At 43.9% G+C, this 18,591-nt stretch overlaps 1 protein-coding gene across 1 annotated transcript; it reads left to right on the forward strand.

The window, feature by feature from the left end:
• Positions 1-982: 982 nt before the first annotated feature.
• WISP3 (WNT1 inducible signaling pathway protein 3) lies at positions 983-18,031 on the forward strand. The gene is made up of 5 exons (XM_008058994.1): positions 983-1,030; positions 7,931-8,228; positions 11,822-12,061; positions 16,178-16,371; positions 17,682-18,031. The coding sequence occupies exons 1-5, from the start codon at positions 983-985 to the stop codon at positions 17,961-17,963; spliced, it is 1,062 nt and encodes a 353-aa protein (XP_008057185.1). The 3' UTR covers positions 17,964-18,031.
• The last annotated feature ends 560 nt before the right edge of the window (positions 18,032-18,591 follow it).

Genomic DNA, 18,591 nt, shown 5'->3' on the forward strand with positions numbered 1-18,591 from the left:
ACCCGCCTGGGCAGCAGACCTCATCTCTACAATAAATCAAAAAATCAGTCGGGCGTGGTAGCGCACGCCTGTAATTCCGGCTACTTGGAAGGCTGAGGCGGAAGGATCGCCGGAGCCCAGCAGGTCGAGGCTTCGGTGGCTGGGAGCGGCCACTGCACTCCAGTCTGGGTGACAGAGCGAGACTTCAACTCAAAGAAAAAAAAAAAATCTTAATTGGTTAAATGAATAATTGCTTGATTGCATTATTTATTGTAATCATTTGATTTTAGGCCCAGAAAGATTGAAGTTAACTCTATTGTCATCTGTCATGAAGGATGAGATGTCTTTCAGGCCAGGTACTATGGGAGTCCACCCATGTTCCCTCATATTTTTTCCAATCACAATCCACCTGGTGTGAAAAACGTGTTGGGAGAGAGGTCGGGACAGGGACATCATAGGGGGTCAGTGCTGGTGGAGCCAGGGAAGTCCCACGGAAACCTGCTACTGATGTGAGGAGAAACCTAACGCTGAGCTGTGGTGGGTGCTGCGGGGGAGATCAGGCAAGGGACAAGTCGGGGGAAGAATCCAGGGAGGACCTGGGGCAGGGCGGACACAGGCAGAGGTGCTGAGTGGGGAGGCAAGGCCTGAATGCCACCTCTTGCCCAAGACAGGCTCTGCTATCCAGAGGCAGGTGGCACGCTGGCTCCGAGAACAGTGGCCGCTTGATCCACCCTGTTGAGGCCCAGAGGAAAACATCACCCCCTCCTGCCCTGGGACACACTCCTTGGGAGGGCGGGTGTGAGACGAGGCCATGGAATAGACAGGGTGTCCAAACAGAGCCTGAGACGAAAGGCGCAGCTGCCCGTGGGTGGCTGGAGCTGGAGGCGTGTGTGCTCTCCTGGAGCAGCCGTGGGGTGTGCAGAGGAGACAGGGTGGCTTTGTGCGCCCAAGCGAGAGCCAGCTCCCGCCTCTGCACTCCCTCCGCACTTTGACTCGCAGCGGCATGCGGGGCCTCCTCCTGGCCAGTCTCCTCTTCCCCGGCCTGACACAGGTACGTGTGCCCCTTCCTCACTCTCCCTCTTTGTGTTTCAGGCCAAAAGGGGGGGGGAATAAGAAAGACTGGGGGCAAAGGGAGGATAAAAGACTTGTGGAAAATTTTCAGAAGTAGGTGGCTGTGTTCCTCCCCAGATAAAGCTCTGCTTCAGGTCCTTGGCTTCCTGGAAGGAATGAAGAGCATTTCTCCTCTCAGGGAGTAGTGCCCAGGTCTTGCGGCTATGTGCGTGCAGCCCACCTCCATGGTGTGCTCCTGCAGGAGAATTTGGGGTGCAGGAGAGTCTGGGGTGCAGCCTGGCAGGGCACAAGGATGGGGGTCTCCAGCGGGCTGTGGGCTGGACTTTCTACGGCTGTTGGCAAACATGCAAAGAGGGCCCTGGAAAAACAGATTTTTGACAGCAACTTTTTTCATTCAAGCCTGTCCTTGTTTGAAAGGAATACTTTGGAAACAAACATTGCAATTTTTAAAACAGTCTATGACTCTGTCTTTCCTCAATCCATGTGTTTCTCACTTCATGAAAGGGATTCAGTCCACAGAGGCTGTGAAATATTCCAAGCAACAGGCCAAAGGGAAGTTTAATTTAATATGAGAAATTCCTTGCCTTGGTATTTTTAAATAAGATTAAAACAGGGTGGCTGATTTGGTGATTTATTTGTACAGTGGAGGAGGTTGTTGGCACGGAGGACAGAGCTTTTGAAATCTTCTGGTGATTTAGAAAAACACAGGCACGTCTGTGAATTAGTAGTTCGGTGGGACAGTCAGCGGGAAATGTATCATAGAAAACAAGGTAATAAAAATCGTTATATATGTAAAGATAGTCTATATGTTTGCATATATATTTTGTGGTTTTGAAGGGATCGTGGGAAGGATGTCAGTGGTTCAGGCCATGTGATATTTCAGGGACGTACTTCCTCAGTGGACATGTGATCGACTGTCTGTCTCCTGTTCCAATCATTCCTGAGAAAGGGCCAGGCATTGTGAATTGAGGGATGCTGTGTTCTTAAATAGCAAAGACTCCCACATAGAGATATGTGGTCAAAATAAGCAAAAACAAACACAGAAACAAAATAAACAAAAACAAACACAGGACTCATGTCCTTAGTGTAGGAAGAAAGTGTTAGTTTGTGCTTAATTTTGCTTTTGTGAATTTTTTGAAGGACCTGGTAATACCTATCATTTATTGACCATCTGCTGTGGGTCAAACTCTCTGCTGGGCACTTTAATTGTTATCTTAATCATCAAAACAACCATACAAGGTAGACATTATTAATCCCATCTTACAGAGGAGAACTGAGGCTCAAAGATCCAATGATGGGACGTCATCTAAGATCACAGAGCTCTCCTAAACCTCATGTCTCTCGTCTGATGCTTGCTCTTTCTACCACCATTCTAATGACTCTTGTCTTGAGATTTCACTTCTGAAAAATATGTCTGGAAAAAAGAGAGAAACATAACATTCCTTATATTTACCCAAATATTTGGTATTTCCAGGATTTTTACTATCTTGTCATTTCCCTTCAGACTGAAGACCTTCCTTTAGTAATTCTTGGGAAGCAGATCTGCTAATAACCATTTCTCTCAGTTTCTGATAATCTGGAAATCTTTTATTTTTGATGACCTTTTGCCGGATATACTATACTAGGCAGACAGGGTTTTTTGTTTTTCCTTTCATTGTTATCTTTGGGCATCTTCGTCTTCTCCACCTCTTCTTCTTCTTCCTTTTAATAAATCAGTTCTCATTTTTCTTGTTCTTCTCCTGTATGTAATGCTTCCCTTTTTCCCAGCCTACTGTCCTGATTTTCTCTCTATCCTTAGATTTCAGGTGTGTTACTTTTGACATCAGAGATGGTCTAGAAATAATTCAAAACTGGAGAGATTAACAGGCATCCCAGGTAGGCAGTTTTGGGAGTGGATATTTTATGAGGGAGCAACAAGAGGAAAAGCAGGAAGGAGAAAAGCAATGTTGGGAGTCTAGCAAGTGGCCAGGCACCAAAGGAGAACACATTGAGAGCTGAGGCTCAAGAGGTGGGTATAAGCCAGAGCTGAGGGGGCTTTGCATACCGTGCTCCGAGGCTTGAACAGTCCACTGTAGACAGTAGCAAGTTACTGATAGCTTTAAGGAGAGAGGGAATGAGGCCATATCTGATCTTTGACAAAAGTCCTTCGGCAGCTCTGTAGAATACACCCATGATGTCGTTCTTGAGGGAGGAACCCAGATAGGAGCTTGTTGCAGTCGTTCTCAGTAGCTGTGAAATGGGAGGAGTGGCTAGTTCTAGGGATATTAGGGAAGCAGGACAAGCAGGATGAGTCACCGAATGGCCATGGGAAGTGAGGAAGAGGAGTATGACCCTGAAGACACCTGGTCTCCTGACTCAAGAGTTGGCGGGGCTGTTGGACTTGAATGATAATGCATTTTGGGCCTGAGTTTGTTTTGTAGGACGTTTGGGTAGAGACATCAGCAGGCAGTCACTCGTGGGTCTAGAGCTCAGGGGACAAGTCCGCACTGGAAACTCAGTCTTGAATCTTGTGCAGAATGGAAACTGAGGGCAAGGGGTGGCTGAGGTGACCCATGGTGGGGAGAAAAGTACAAGGGGTCACGAACCACCAATAGGCCTACATCGAAGTCCAATTCGGGGCAACAGGGGCCCGCGAGGGAGTTTCAGGAAGAACGTGAAGAAGCAGGAGAGGGCTGAGAGGGCCAGGGTGACGAAGGGCGAGGGGTGTCGACCACCGCCTCAGTGCGGAGTGGGAGGAGGACTGCAGATTCTACAAAGGTGAGGCCAGCTGAGGCCATGAACCTGGCATCTGAGCCACGAGCAGCCACGGCTGAACCGTGCACTGCTGAGAGGGGCCACAGTCCTTGTGAGTTGAATTATTTTAGGGCTCTAGAGCAGGGGTCCTCAAACTATGGCCCACGGGCCACATGCGGCCCACCAAGGACATTTATTCCCGTTTTGTTTTTTCACTTCAAAATAAGATATGTGCAGTGTGCATAGGAATTTGTTCACAGTTTTTTTTTTAAACTATAGTCCGCCCCTCCAACGGTCTGAGGGACAGTGAATTGGCCCCCTGTTTTAAAAGTTTGAGGACCCCGCTCTAGATCCTCGCTGTTCCTGCTGCTTCAACACTTGTGTATTTCCTTTCCTCCCGCTCCTTCCCAGGAAGTCCAGGGCTGTCATCTCCGTGCTCCTTACAGTGATGAGGAACAGACCGCGGGCTCAGTCTTAGGCAGGGTGACCCATGGTAACTAAGGAGAGCAGGCCTGCAGGAGGTGGGAAGGCCTGGATATGTGCTTGGAGCCTCCGCCTTCCTGTAAGCCACAAGTCCAGGAGTGGAGGAGGAGGGAGTCAGGAGATCCTGGTGGCTTACGGCTTCCCAGCTTGGGACCCATCCACTGAGACAGGAACTGAGGGCAGCTTGTGGGCATGAGGAGGAGACTGAGGTACTCATGGAGTCTTGGAGGGATGAGTTGTAAGCTCAAGGAGGGAGGTCTAGGCTGGAGAAACTGAGGCAGGGAGTCAGGGTATGTGTTCTATCAAAGCAGGTTGCAGTAGGGCTTGGACTAGGAATGGAGGAGGGTGAGAGGTCAGGAGAGTGGGGGTGAGAAGTCAGGAGGGTTAAAGGTCAGGAGGGTGAGGGGTCAGAGAGTGAGAGTGAGAGGTCAGGAGGCTGAGATGCCAAGGAGGCTGAGATGCCAGGAGGGCAGGGATGAGAGGTTGGGAGCCCCCTGCCTGGTTTCAGTCTCCTCCACCACTGACTTGACGTGTCCCCTAGGAAAAGCTTAAATAATTTGAGCCCAGGTCCTCATTTGTAAAATAGGCTGTAGTTTCCCACTGCTGTGGTGTAAGTCACCTCAAGTTTAGTGGCTTAAAGCAACATAAGTTTGTTATTTACGGTGCTGGTTACCTGAAGTCCGAAATGGGTCTTAGGAGCTGAAACCAAGTGCCTACAGGGCTGCAGGGCTTCAGGGCCGTGGGGAGAGCCTGCCCTTGGGCTTCCAGCTCTCTAGGTTGTCTGATTTCCCGGTCATGACCCCGTCCCCAAGCATGGCTCCTGCCACTGTCGTCACGTCTTCTGACTCTCATCTGTTTTTGGGATTACCTTGGGTGACGACCTCAAGATCCCTAGCTTGGTCGCATCTACCAAGTCCCCTTTATTGTGTAGGACACAGACGTCCGAGGGAACCATGGTTCTGCCCATCCTGTGGCATAATGGTCACTGTACACCGTGGCTGTGAAGGCTGCATGAGATGACCGTGTGAGGCACATGGGATGCCCGTGTTCTTGTGATTTAATAAATATTTACAGCAATCAGCAAGACAGACACTGGGCAAAGATCTTGCTCTCAAGAAGCTCAAACTCTTGATGTAGAAATCAGAAAACCAACAAAAATGTACGGGCAGGTAGAGTCCTATGGGGTCAAGGCTGGGTAGGTTCTCTTGGATGGTCAGAGGAGCCGTGCTGAGGAGTCTGCATGCTAAGGGCCATGGACATATGAGCACTGGAGATGCCAGGGGAGAACCCACTCAGAGCAGTCATGGTCCCAGAAGACTGGTGAGGCAGGGGAGAACGGAGCAGAGGATGGGTGACAGTGGGCAAAGTGGGGTAGGGCCGGGTGGTGGTGCAGGCCTTGGGGGACTGGCTGGATCTTACTGGGGACACAACAGGGAAAAGATTCAGGTCCGTTCCTCACAGAATCAAAGGTCATCATGTCATGCAGAAGCTCCTTGTGAGCAGAGTGAACTGACTCACTTTAAAGAACTCCCTGGTTGCTGCGTGGACAGAGGGGGAAGCACTGTTAGCACTTAGGAGGGTGCTGTGATCGTCCACATGAGAGACAACAGGGGCTTAGATCAGACGGGAGCAGAAGGGTGTTAAGACATGGTCTCAGTGGGTGATTCTAAAGGTGGAACCACCAGGATTGGCTGGGGGGTCAGATGTGAAATGTGAGGGGGGAGATCAAGAATGCCCTGACCTTAAGATGTCTTGGAAACGAGAACTTGGGGTTTGCTCAGATAGAGAAGTACATAGGAGGGGACACTTGGGTGTTTGCTCTTGGTCATGTGACATTGGATTTGCCCACTGGTCATGTGACATTGGATTGCCCACTGGTGAGATGTTAAGTAGGTGGGCGGAGTCAGGCTCAAGAGATGTGTGGGTGGGATATGAGATCTAGTGGGGGAGACAGTTTAGAGTCTCAACCTCAGGCTCTGGTGTTTAGGCGTTAGGAGGATGAGAAGACCCCAGCAAAGGACTGACAGTAGGATTGGCAGTAGCAGGACCAAAGGAATCTGAGAAGGAGTAGTCAGGGAGGAAGAAGAAATTCAGAGGCCTAGTAGAGACTAGTTTAAAGAGAAAGTGATCGTGTCAAACAGCAACAGCAATACTTTTATTATTGTTACAACTTACTATGCCAGGTATTACCCATTGAGGAAATCCTCTATTCCTAGTCTACCACTGAAATTACAGAGAAATCATTTCTTTTTTTTAAATTTTATTTTAAAGATGTGGGGTATAAGTCAGGATTGGGTACATAAATCATTGCACAGGTGAAGTTTGTGCCTCCCTTTGGTCCCCACTCGCCTGGCTTGAGATCAGGCACACTTATTGATGTTATGTGTACCCTGCCCCGGGCAGTGGCCTGCTACTGCCAATCCTTCTCTTGTAATATTGTGATAAATGTTCAGGGTCCACTTATGAGTGAGAATATGTTACTCAGTCCTTTGTTTCTGTGATAGATCACTGAGTATGATAGACTCCAAATTCACTGCCTCAAAGCCCATAATTTTGTCCTTCTTTATGGCTGTATAATATTCCATTGTGTATATGTACCACATTTTTTTAACCTAGTCCAGAGACAATGGGGGCTTGAGATCAGCGGAGGGAGGTTAAGACATGGCCTCAGCAGGTGATTCTTTTTTTTTTTTTTGAGTTGGAGTCTCACTCTGTTGCCCAGACTGGAGTGCAGTAGCCTCTCCCGGTCACCGCAGCCTCGACCTGCTGGGCTCCGGCGATCCTTCCGCCTCAGCCTTCCGAGAAGCCGGAATGACAGGCATGCGCTACCATGCCCGGCTGATTTTTTGATTTATTGTGGAGATGAAGTCTCGCTGCCCAGGTGGGTCTTGAATCCGCGAGCTCACGCAATCCACTCACCTCAGCCTCCCAAAGGCACGGGATTACAGGCTGAGCCACCAAGCCCGGTTAGCAGGTGATTCTAAAGGTGAAACCACCAGGATTGGTGGGCAGGATCAGATGTGAAATATGAGGGGGGAGATCAAGAATGATCTGATCTCAAGGTGTTTTGGAACCAAGAACTTAGTGTTTCTTGGTTCCAAAACAAGATGGGCAGCACGATTGGCTCCTTGTTTTTGCTATTGTGCATAGGGCTGCAATAAACATGCATGTGCAGGTATCTTTTTTGTAGAGTGATTTGAGTTCCTCCAGGTATATTCCCAGAAGGGGGATTGCTGGGTTGTATGGAAGTTCAATTTCTAGTTCTCTTAGGAATTGCAGCACTGTTTTCCATAGAGGTTGAAATAGTTTACGTTACCACCTGCAGTGTAGAAGCATTCCCTTTTCCCCACATCCTCGCCATCATTTGTTGTTTTTTGTTTTATTAGTGATGGCCATTCTTACTGGGGTTAGGTGGTATCTCAGTGTGGTTTTGATTTGCATTTCTCTGATAATTAGTGAGGCTGAGCATTTTTTCATGTGTCTGTTGGCTGCCTCTACATCTTCTTTTGAGAAGTGTCTATTCATCTCTTTTGCCTGCTTTTTTTTTTTCGCCCATTGGGCACGCTTGAGTTCCTTGTGGATCCTGGATGTTAAATCTTTGTCAGATATGCTGTTGGCAAATAGAGAAAAACCATTTCTAACGCCACCTTTATCATCAACTCAGCTCTGCTGCAGAGCACAGGGCATGGGGCTGTCAGACGCGACACCTGAAGGAAGGCCTGGAGAAGTGGCAGGCGCACATCAGCGCCGGCAGTTTTGTCACTGGCCCTGCAAATGCCTCCCTTGGAAGCCCAGCTGCCCTCCCGGAGTGAGCCTGGTGAGGGACGGCTGTGGATGCTGTAAAATCTGTGCCAAGCAACCCGGGGACACCTGCAATGAAGCTGACCTCTGTGACCCACACAAGGGACTGTACTGTGACTACTCAGCAGACCGGCCTCGGTACGAGACTGGAGTGTGTGCGTGTAAGTGTCCTCCTCTGGACCTGCTGAGTCCTGGTGGGATTTTTTTCTTGCAATTGTTAACTTAGAGTGATCAGTTTAGTTTGGTGAAATATGAGGTGGGTTTAGTTTTCACATACTGGCGGAACTGGCTCCATTGCATTGGGTACCTACCATGTGAGAACCGATTTTCATTGCACTGAACTTGTAGTTCTTTTAAAGATGAAAAATAGGACAAATTATGTAAATGGAGTCTCTTAAAGTGCCACAAAATGATGGTTGTTGTTAATACTATAAAAAATAATCGGAATTCAGCCTTTTCTGTAACTAAAAATCTTGTTTAAAAATATGAGTGGATTGCCTGAGCCCGCGGGTTCGAGACCCGCCTGGGCAACTTGGTGAGACTTCATCTCTACAATAAATCAAAAAATTAGCCGGTTGTGGTAGCGCGCGCCTGTAATTCCAGCTACTCGGAAGGCTGAGGCGGAAGGATCACCGGAGCCCAGCAGGCGAGGCTGCGGTGGCTGGGAGTGGCCACTGCACTACAGTCTGGGTGACAGAGTGAGACTCCAACTCAAATAAAAAAATAAAAAAATATGAATTTGTATAATTAGATATACTACTTTGACCTCAGCTTTCACAACTAACATTCAAGTCACTGTGTTTTTTACTGAAGCAGATTTGTAAAAAAGAAGGTGGGTCACTCCAGACCTTAGCCTTATATGTCTAAACTCTGGAGACAGATTCAGATCATTGAAGCCTATAATACATTGACCCTAATTCAGGATGCCAAATTTCTTGGGATAAAAAATAAAATTTTTATTTTTTAAAGGAAATACTCATGTCACATGGACAGTTGAGTCACTCTGTGGAAGAACCCAAGTGGGAAGGCAAATTAGTACCAGAAGTTTGGTTATGAGCATGAAATGAGATCCTTTCTTTGGAGTCAGACTGAATGTGTGGAGCCATTCAAGTCTGGTAGCCTGATGCCTCTGTCAGCACTCTACTATGTTGGTTGGGAATGTGAGACCTGGGTTCAAATCTTGATTGCTTCGCCGAGTGACCTTCGTCAAGTTGTTTAATATCTCTGTGACTTGGTCATATCACATATATGGATGTCCTAGTGTAGAGTTGCTGGGAAGATCAAATGAAGTCATGATCTAAAACCCCAAGCACCTTGCATAATACCTGACATGCAATGTATGCAGTAGGCTTTTAACAATTTTTTTAAAAAAAAATGAGAATTCTATGGGAAAAAACCTGGCCTATCAAAGACTCTGGCATTAAGGAGACCCCTTTCTTCTGAACTGGGCAGGTTATTTCACTGACTGAATCAGCATCCACTACAGAGTCAGGCACCATGGCCAGTAGCTGGGGACACAGCAGGGCTAAAAGAAATAATGGCTCTGCCCTTGCAGAATCAAAGGTTAATGTGCCAGATTTTTCCACACATTGTGTCACACCAAATGTGATGAGGCTTTGACAAAGCACAGATGGGGAAGGGGCTAGCCTATAGCTGGGGTCCCTAACTGTGGCCCAGGGCACCATTGAGCCCACTATTTCTGTAAATAATGTTTTATTGGAACGCAGCTCATACACTTGCCAAGAAGTTATGGCTGATTCACAGTGGCAGAGTCAGCAGTCCTGACGGAGACACTCTGACCTGCAAAGGCTATAGTATTTACTGTTTGCCTTTACAGAAAATTTGCCCATCCTTGTTCTAGAACATTTAAAACATTTTTAGTCTGAGGACTCCTTTACAGCCATAGAAATTAACAAGGACACAAGAGCTTTTATGTGGATTTTATCTATTGATATTTAGTAGGTTAGAAATTTAAAAATATTTACTAGTTTATTTAAAAATAAAATGCATTGCAAATTAATAGAAATAATATATTTGTTATGAAAAACATGTTTTCCAAAACAAATAAAAATTTGGTGAGTGCCATTGTCTTACATAGTGTCCAGCTCAGTAGAAGATGGCTAGATTCACACATCTGCATCTGCTTTCAATCTGTTGCTATGGGTTTTTCTGGTTGAAATGCATGAAGAAAATCTGGTTTCACATAGACATGTAATTGGAAAGGGAGAAATATTTGGACAGGCTTTTCAGATAACTGTGACTATACTTTTTTGATAGTATCTTAAAACTTGACAAGTGGTAGTTTCTTAAAATTTAGCTGCATAATAGAATCTGAAACCACATCAATTAACTTTCAACTCTGTGTCATTAAAATGCATTAGTCTATAGGTAACCTCCCATTGCTAAATGTGACTAGCTAAAAAAAACCCAAAAACCAAAAACCAAAAAAGCACATTGGCCTAACCAAGACCCATTTGGGGTGGGTCTTTTACTCATGCATAATTTTGTCACTCTATGCATTGTTTATTTGGAAAATATTGGTTTACTGTATTATACAGATGTTCAAAGTATTGATACACTTAATTATGAAATATTTTAAAATCACAGTAATTATTATCACTCTCATCAGAAAAGTCTACATATTGGATAACCATAAAGATCTCAGTGGTAGATACAAATTTTCCAGAATTCTAATTTTTGCTTGCAAGCTTGAGTCCTATCATTGGCAAAAAAACACAGTCATTGCTTTCTTTGAAGTGGCAGGTTCACCTTGTTCATTTTTAAGAAAATGTTCCCGAAATGCCCAAGTCTGAATAACCACAGTTTATTGTCAGTCATTTCTTCAAGTAAAATTCCTACTAAAAAGTGGCTGCTTCAGCTCACAACTTGAACAAAAGTATAGTTCTTTAAGTTTCCTCAAGACAGCTATCATCCTTTGGTACAGAATGTCCTATGCATGCTTTCTATTTTGTCACACAGACTATTAAAAAGATTTGTACTTGATGGTTAAGGTTCAATAAAATTAGTAATTTTTACTGTGTCATCAAGGACATTCTTAGGCAAAACTAGTCTTTTTTTTTTTTTTTTCTTAAGAACATGGCAAGGAAAAATACACCACCCCTACAGTTTGATTTGTGCTAAGGTGCCAGCAGTTTTAGCTACCACTGCTCTTGAACCACCAGTGCCAATATCAACACAGTGAAAAGGGCCAACCCCGTGATAGTATCTTGAAAAGATCCCTTGAAGTTCTCAGATACTGCCAAGGGTTAGTGGGCTGCACTTGGAGAACAGTTGATCCAGAAGCTCAAAGATATTCTCAGAGGAAGTGAGAGTCTCCTCCAATTCTCTAAACAAACGAAACTGGGGACCCTATGGTTTCTTCAGACATTTCCTTATCCTGTCATCCTAAGAATACATCCTGGCTTATTGTTGGATACCTGGGAAACCCCGTCTAACCAGTGCCAGTCCATGTCATAGATGCATAATCATCAACTGCTATCCTTCTGGTGATTTTACAAATAAACTTTGTTCCAGAACAGGCCTTTATTGGCCTTAAATCTAGAGGTGACTGTGTGGGGTCTACAGCCTACAGTATAATGAAAATGACTCATCTAAATCTTTCTATAGATGTCCTGTGAAGGAGGGCCCAAATGGGACCTAAGAAGGAGAGCTGTTTCTTTTGAGGCTTTTAACGGAGGCCTAGATGGCCTCAAGTGACGGCTTCTTTGGTGACGTTGCTCTTTTCTCTTTTCAGACCTTGTAGCAGTTGGGTGTGAGTTCAACAGTGTACGTTATCACAACGGCCAAGCTTTCCAGCCCAGCCCCCTGTTTAGCTGCCTCTGTGTGAGTGGGGCCATTGGATGCATGCCGCTGTTCATACCAAAGCTGGCCAACAGTCACTGCTCTGGAGCAAAAGGTGGAAAGAAGTCTGGTCAATCCAACTGCAGCCTGGGACCATTACTACAGCAGCTCTCAGCAAGCTACTCAATGCCAGGTGCTCATAAGTAAACCTACTTTTTAATGTATGTATTTGGCAGTTTTCTTTCATTTTGCATATCATATGTACTTAGTAAGTACTTATTGACTGGTGGTTAGAGTGAGATTTAGTTTGGGTGTACCATTTACTTGGTCTTTGCTTCAGGCAGGTATATTCTAAGTATCTGAGAAGGAAACATAATGTTTTGGAGTTTTTTTTTTTTTTTTTTGAGTTGGGAGTCTCACTCAGTTGCCCAGACTGGAGTGCACTGGCCACTCCCGGCCACTGCAGCCTTGACCTGCTGGGCTCCGGCCTTGACCTGCTGGGCTCTGGCGATCCTTTTGCCTCAGCCTTCCAAATAGCTAGAACTACAGGAGCGCGCTACCACTTCTGGCTAATTTTTGATTTATTGTAGAGACAAGGTCTCGCCCAATTGCCCGGGTGGGTCTCGAACCCGCAGGCTCAGGCAGTGCACTTGTCTCGGCCTCCCAAAGTGCTGGGATTACAGGCTGAGCCACTGAGCCCGGCCATGTTTTGGATTTTTACAAAATATTTAAAACTATTTTTAAAAGATATACTAGGTCCGGAAGCTCTTCTAAAATTTTATTCCTCTTCTGATTCCCAGTCTCTTCTCAGGAAAATTGACTGAATACTGTCCATATGTATCCTGGAAAACTTCTGTTAGTATTGTTCTGTTATGAGCAAGAAGTTTGACCATGCAGTCTCCTAAACCTTCAAGGGCAACCTTACGGTATGAGATAAGTGGAAATGCAAGGCTACTGGTTGAAAATACGTAGGACATACACTTTGAACTTGTAAATATCATTTCTAAAAATAGAAATCACATAAAGCCATTCCACTCATTATAAACTGAAGCTCAACAATGACTAATGTCTCTATCTCAACACACACAGAAATAAGCATTGAGTGGGTTACCCACGTATGTACATGGTCAAAAAAATAAAATGTGTCTCTTTATTGTTCATCTTGAGCACTTGGCCATTTGCAATTAACTTAAATATATTCATAAACCTTGTATTCTTGTCTGCTCTAAGTTAGCATCTTATTTAAGTTCCACGGTATGTTGAGGACAGGAGTTTCAGAATCACCAGCAAATGAAGTCCAAAAGAGAGAGGACTCAAAGGGGCTGGATTGATGTCTGGTTTCTGTTCACATCTCTGTGTTTTCATCTAGAAATCAAGAATGCCTGCCTTTTTTTTTTTTTAATTGTTTAGAGATTAGTAAAATGAGCCATGGAAATACAGAATATTTGTATATGTTAAAGACTCCTAAATTCATTTTTATCATGTGGATGTTTAATAAAAACAATTATAATCAAGCTGGGCTTGGTGGCTCAGCCTGTAATCCTGCGCCTTTGGGAGGCTGAGGTGAGTGGAATGCCTGAGCCCGTGGGTTCGAGACCCACCTGGGCAGGCGAGACCTCATCTCTACAATAAATCAAAAAATCAGCCGGGCGTGGTAGCGTGCACCTGTAGTTCTAGCTACTTGGAAGGCTGAGGCAGAAGGATCGCCAGAGCCCAGCAGGTCGAGGCTGCGGTGGCCGGGAGCGGCCACTGCATTCCAGTCTGGGCGACAGAGTGAGACACCAACTCAAAACAAACAAACAAACAAAAAACCCCAATTATGATCAGATAAATAAGTTTTAGCGAATTGAAAACTAACTCTGAGAAGAACATTCTTTGGGACTCCGATGATGTCAGTTAACTAGAAAAAATTGACCAGGTTGTATTGAATTTGCATTTACTGTACACAGTTATTCAGTTGACACTGCTAATGCCTAAAACTACTAAAATTATAAACCAAGTTGTTCTTTTTTCAAACGACACAGAAACAGTTGATTTTCCATATGGGATCTTCGTGTCTCAATATAAGGCTCTTCTTAGAACCCATACATGAGCTTTTCTGGAGGGTGCTATCTTAGGGCAGTTTTCCCCAAGTAAAGCCCCTTGGATCAAGCTCCGGCTACTCTCTGTTGTGGATCTGGAGCAGTTTTAGAGGATTCACTTGGAGCCTGGTTTGAGGAGGCATCAGATGACCTGTTGTAGTAGCTAGTGCTTTGCTACATAAAAAGAAAAAACCTTCCCAAGTGCTCTCCGGTATTTTTCAGGCCTAGATGTGTTTAAAGGGAAGTCTATATTCAGTCTAATGACTCTTCTCTGCTTAACTGTGAAACAACACTTACAGCCCACGCAGGAGTTTGGCCTTAGAATTAGCCCCAATGATAAGACACAAAATTTAAGATATGTTTGTGATAGTAAGTGATATGGGTTTGTGGCTGGAACCAGCATTTGCTGGGTCAGGTTGAAGCCTGCAGTGACATGACACCTATGTGCTTTCCCCCCAGTGTTCACCAAGCACTAAGCTTCTACTTTGAAAGTCTCTTCTTGTCTTCTTGCTTTCTAATGAACTTGCATTTACTGTGCCTGGTTATTCAGTCGACACTGCTAACGCCTAAAACTTCTGAAATTATAAACCAAGTTGTAGTTAAACTTCCAAACTGCAGCTCTTGGTTTGACAAGTGGGGCTGCCAATCATGCGTGACGTCACCCACCTCTGCTGACCGCAGATGTGGGCCAGGCTTCTCACTTGCTTCCCACGTGACACTGTTGCCTGCCTTCCAGGCATCTTCATGCGTCTGCTGCCGCTCCCTCATTCCATGTGAAAGTGCAGGATCCACTGGAGTAACACAGAAAGCAGAATCCACAATCGTTTTATTCAAAGACCTCACACACTTCAAAGTAACTGTTTCCTATAAAGAAGGCATCTTTCTGGGTCTTAAGTTCTGAGTTTTAAATTGATATTTTAAGGGAATATAGCCAGAATTCTGCCATACAGACCCAAATTACCTTACTCCCAGAGCATCCATTTTAAGATATGCATTAACCTTAAGAAAATGCCTTGAGACAATAAACCAACATGTAGTCTGCCTAAAATAAACCAAGGGTCGAATTCATTCATGAGTGTAACAGGAAGCTCCCAGGGCCTTTACATGGACATGGAGAAAGTATTATATCCTCTTGAATTCTGTTTACCCTTTTCTAAGCAGCAATGGAGGGACTCTGTCCACCCACTCACTGACCCATTCACAGATCCACTCATCCATGCAATCCCTATGTCTTTCCATAAGTGATATAAAATGGCTAGTCAGCTGGAGAGTATCATGGACCTGATGGCACAGGGAATGTGACAAGCTAAGTGACATTATACATTTGCAATGACTCAGCATATAGTGATCATTTAGTTTAGTTCAGTGTAATATTACTTTAACTCATTAAAGAATTTTCTAAAAGGCTAGATTACAACACATGGAGGAAAACATCAAGTTGATAGTCCTATTCTCAAATGTTTGTATTTTAGATTCTAACATCTCATGACATTTAACATACTGTTCTGATCAGTATCTTGAATTCCCTAATACTACTAATGTGTATTTTATTAATTGTTGGAAATATAATGCAGCAAGAACCTGGGGAAAAAACATACATCAATCAGAACATAAGTTTAGGTTTAGATTCAGAGGACAGGCTGAGCAGAAAGATGAAAATGGGCTAATCTATCCAGTTTTTCAAAGATATGTTATTTTTACTCCTAAGAAACTGGACTATAACACGTGATTGAAAGATAATTTGGGGTGTGGGAAAATGGAAGATGGAGTGATGAGTTAGACCATAAGCTTCTTTTTATTATGAGTTACATTATACAAAAACAAAAAGATTCAGATCTTTTGTGGTTTTTTTTGTTTTTTTTTTTGAGTTGGAGTCTCACTCTGTCACCCAGTCTAGAGTGCACCCAGACTGGAGTGCGATCTCCTGGGCTCCGGCGATCCTTCCGCCTCAGCCTTCCAAGTAGCTGGAACTACAGGCGCACACTACCACATCTGGCTAATTTTTAAATTTTTATTTATTGTAGGGATGAGGTCTCGCCAAGTTGCCCAGGCGGGTCTCGAACCCGCGGCCTCAGGCAATCCACTCACCTCAGGCTCCCGAAGCGCAGGATTACAGGCTGAGCCACCGAGCCCAGCTCAGATCTTTTAAATACTAACTTAAAACCATTAAAAGTTATCTATCCAAGTATGTATGTATGTGTACAGATGTATTTTTCCCTTAATTTTAGCATACATAAATCTCCCACTTATTTGGAAAAAAAAGTGTCTTGTACAAGCTACCAAGTGGACTCCCTGCTCCAGAACATGTGGAATGGGAATTTCTAACAGAGTGACCAATGAAAACAGCAACTGTGAAATGAGGAATGAGAAAAGATTGTGTTATATTCAGCCTTGTGACAGCAATGTATTAAAGACAGTTAAGGTAAAGATAAACCAGATTTACCTTAATTATACTTCAATATTAAGAGATTCCTAGAAAGCGTGTGTTGGAGGGAGGAATAGTGTTTGATTCTTAGAAAAATAAAACCACCTCATTATAACTCCTTTTGAGTTGGAGTCTCACTCTGTAGCCCAGGTTGGAGTGCAGTGGCACACGCATGGCCACCGCAGCCTCGACCTGCTGGGCTCAGGCGATCTTTCCACCTCAGCCTTCCAAGTAGCTGGAACTACAGGCGTGTGCTACCACACCTGGTTTATTTTTTGATTTATTCTGGAGATGAGGTCTCACAAGTTGCCCAGGCTGGTCTCGAACCCCTGAGCTCAGGTATCATTATAACTCTTAAAGCCAAGCTATTTCAGAGAAAAACAGACACTAATTTATCTACTTTGTGAGTTTTACCAAGCAGAGAGTTAAGTGTTAACCTATTAATTCTAGACACTCTTTTGCCTTGGTAATATGGGTTTGATCAGCCTGACTTTTTGTGCGACCCCCTCCAAGTATATTGGTCCCTACCAGTGGATCCTTTTCTGCTTCTAACTTCTTTTTTCCCATATATAGTGACATCAAATCATTGAATCAAAGATTTTGGTTGCTACACCATAATTATAAAACAGGTATCATGGGCATCCAAGTAGAGATGTTCTGATCCTAGTTATAGATCATGAATTTGGAGGGGGGACAACACCATTCTCAAAATGCTTTGTGCTGAGATAGTAACTTGCTAAAGACTATGGTTAAATATTTACCCCAAGATTGGTATAACTAAAGCAGGTCTTATTTCTTGAGCTAGGCAAGATGTCTGTCTCAAAAGAATAATTTTTAGAAATGCTACAAAATCCTTCTCAGCCCCGTTACTCCCTCTCAAATTAGCAAGTTAACAAGTCAATTTTAAAGGGATTAGAATACTTATTCATCTAACTCATCCACCCTAAACTGTCTAAGCTGTTAGGGAATTGCTAAGTCTTAGGTTCAAGAACATTTAAGATATGGCCTTTGATATTAAACAAAACAGAAATGTTTATTTAACATGAAGTTGATTAAAGGATAGATAGCAGAAAGCACTGAGGAGTGGGTACTATGACAGAGTATGAATAGGGGAACAGACCTCTGGTGAGAGGGGTGCCAAGGTGGAGAAGAGGAGGTGCTGGAAGTCACGACCCAGCAGCCATTATTAATGCCTTCAAAATAATTATATCTGTATGCCTGGGTTATAAAATGTTCTATGCAATATCAGTTTTCTAAATGACTGTAATCGACTTTAAAGAATGACTTAATTTTATGTATCTTTTCAGATCCCCAAGGGAAAAACATGCCAACCTACTTTCCAGCTCTCCAAAGCTGAAAAATTCGTCTTTTCTGGATGCTCAAGTACTCAGAGTTACAAACCCACTTTTTGTGGGATATGCCTGGATAAGAGATGCTGCATCCCTAATAAGTCTAAAATGATTACCATTCAGTTTGACTGCCCAAATGAAGGATCATTTAAATGGAAGATGCTGTGGATTACATCTTGTGTGTGTCAGAGAAACTGCAGGGAACCTGGAGATATATTTTCTGAGCTCAAGATTCTATAAAACCAAGCACAGGGAGAAAAGTCAAGGTTAATCAATCACGTCACATAACTTAAAAATTAGAGGGGTTATGAAAGGGTGGCAAATCTACCGGTGTAAAAGCAGTAAGAATGCCTGCCTATTCTCAGATCACTATATTTAAGGAATTATAATATTTTTAAAAAGATTCTCCTAAAAATATATGTTTGAAAAACTTAAAATTGAACTTTTATTTCTAAAATATATAATTGTGAAACACAGACATTTGTTATATCTACATTTCTGACAATGAAAAAACTGCACAACTTACAAGAAAAAATTTTACAAAATAACTTGAATCTTTGTTGAAGTCGCATAAAAAGTCTATTAAACGTAAAAAATTTAATCAGTACTTGTTAATGTAGCCAAGGGTCTCATCAGTTAATAAACATTTTAGGACAAACAAGATTGTGGATTAATTCTTGAATAAAAATAAGATTAACCCGGGCTCGGTGGCTCAGCCTGTCATTCTGTGCCTTTGGGAGGCTGAGGTGAGTGGATTGCCTGAGCCCACGGGTTCGAGACCCGCCTGGGCAGCGAGACCTCATCTCTACAATAAATAAAAAAATCAGCCGGGTGTGGTAGCGCATGCCTGTAATTCCCGCTCCTTGGA

Source organism: Carlito syrichta, unplaced genomic scaffold, assembly GCF_000164805.1.
Source record: "Carlito syrichta isolate Samal-C Ts95f unplaced genomic scaffold, Tarsius_syrichta-2.0.1 Scaffold303669, whole genome shotgun sequence".
NCBI lineage: Eukaryota > Metazoa > Chordata > Mammalia > Primates > Tarsiidae > Carlito > Carlito syrichta.

What these genes read in the sequence shown, in the direction of transcription:
- WISP3 (XM_008058994.1), top strand. Translation starts at nt 983, where the DNA reads ATGCGGGGCCTCCTCCTGGCCAGTCTCCTCTTCCCCGGCCTGACACAG. An exon ending in TCTTCCCCGGCCTGACACAG is followed by an intron (nt 1,031 to 7,930) that starts GTACGTGTGCCC and finishes TCATCAACTCAG; the next exon opens with CTCTGCTGCAGAGCACAGGG. An exon ending in ATGTATTAAAGACAGTTAAG is followed by an intron (nt 16,372 to 17,681) that starts GTAAAGATAAAC and finishes GTATCTTTTCAG; the next exon opens with ATCCCCAAGGGAAAAACATG.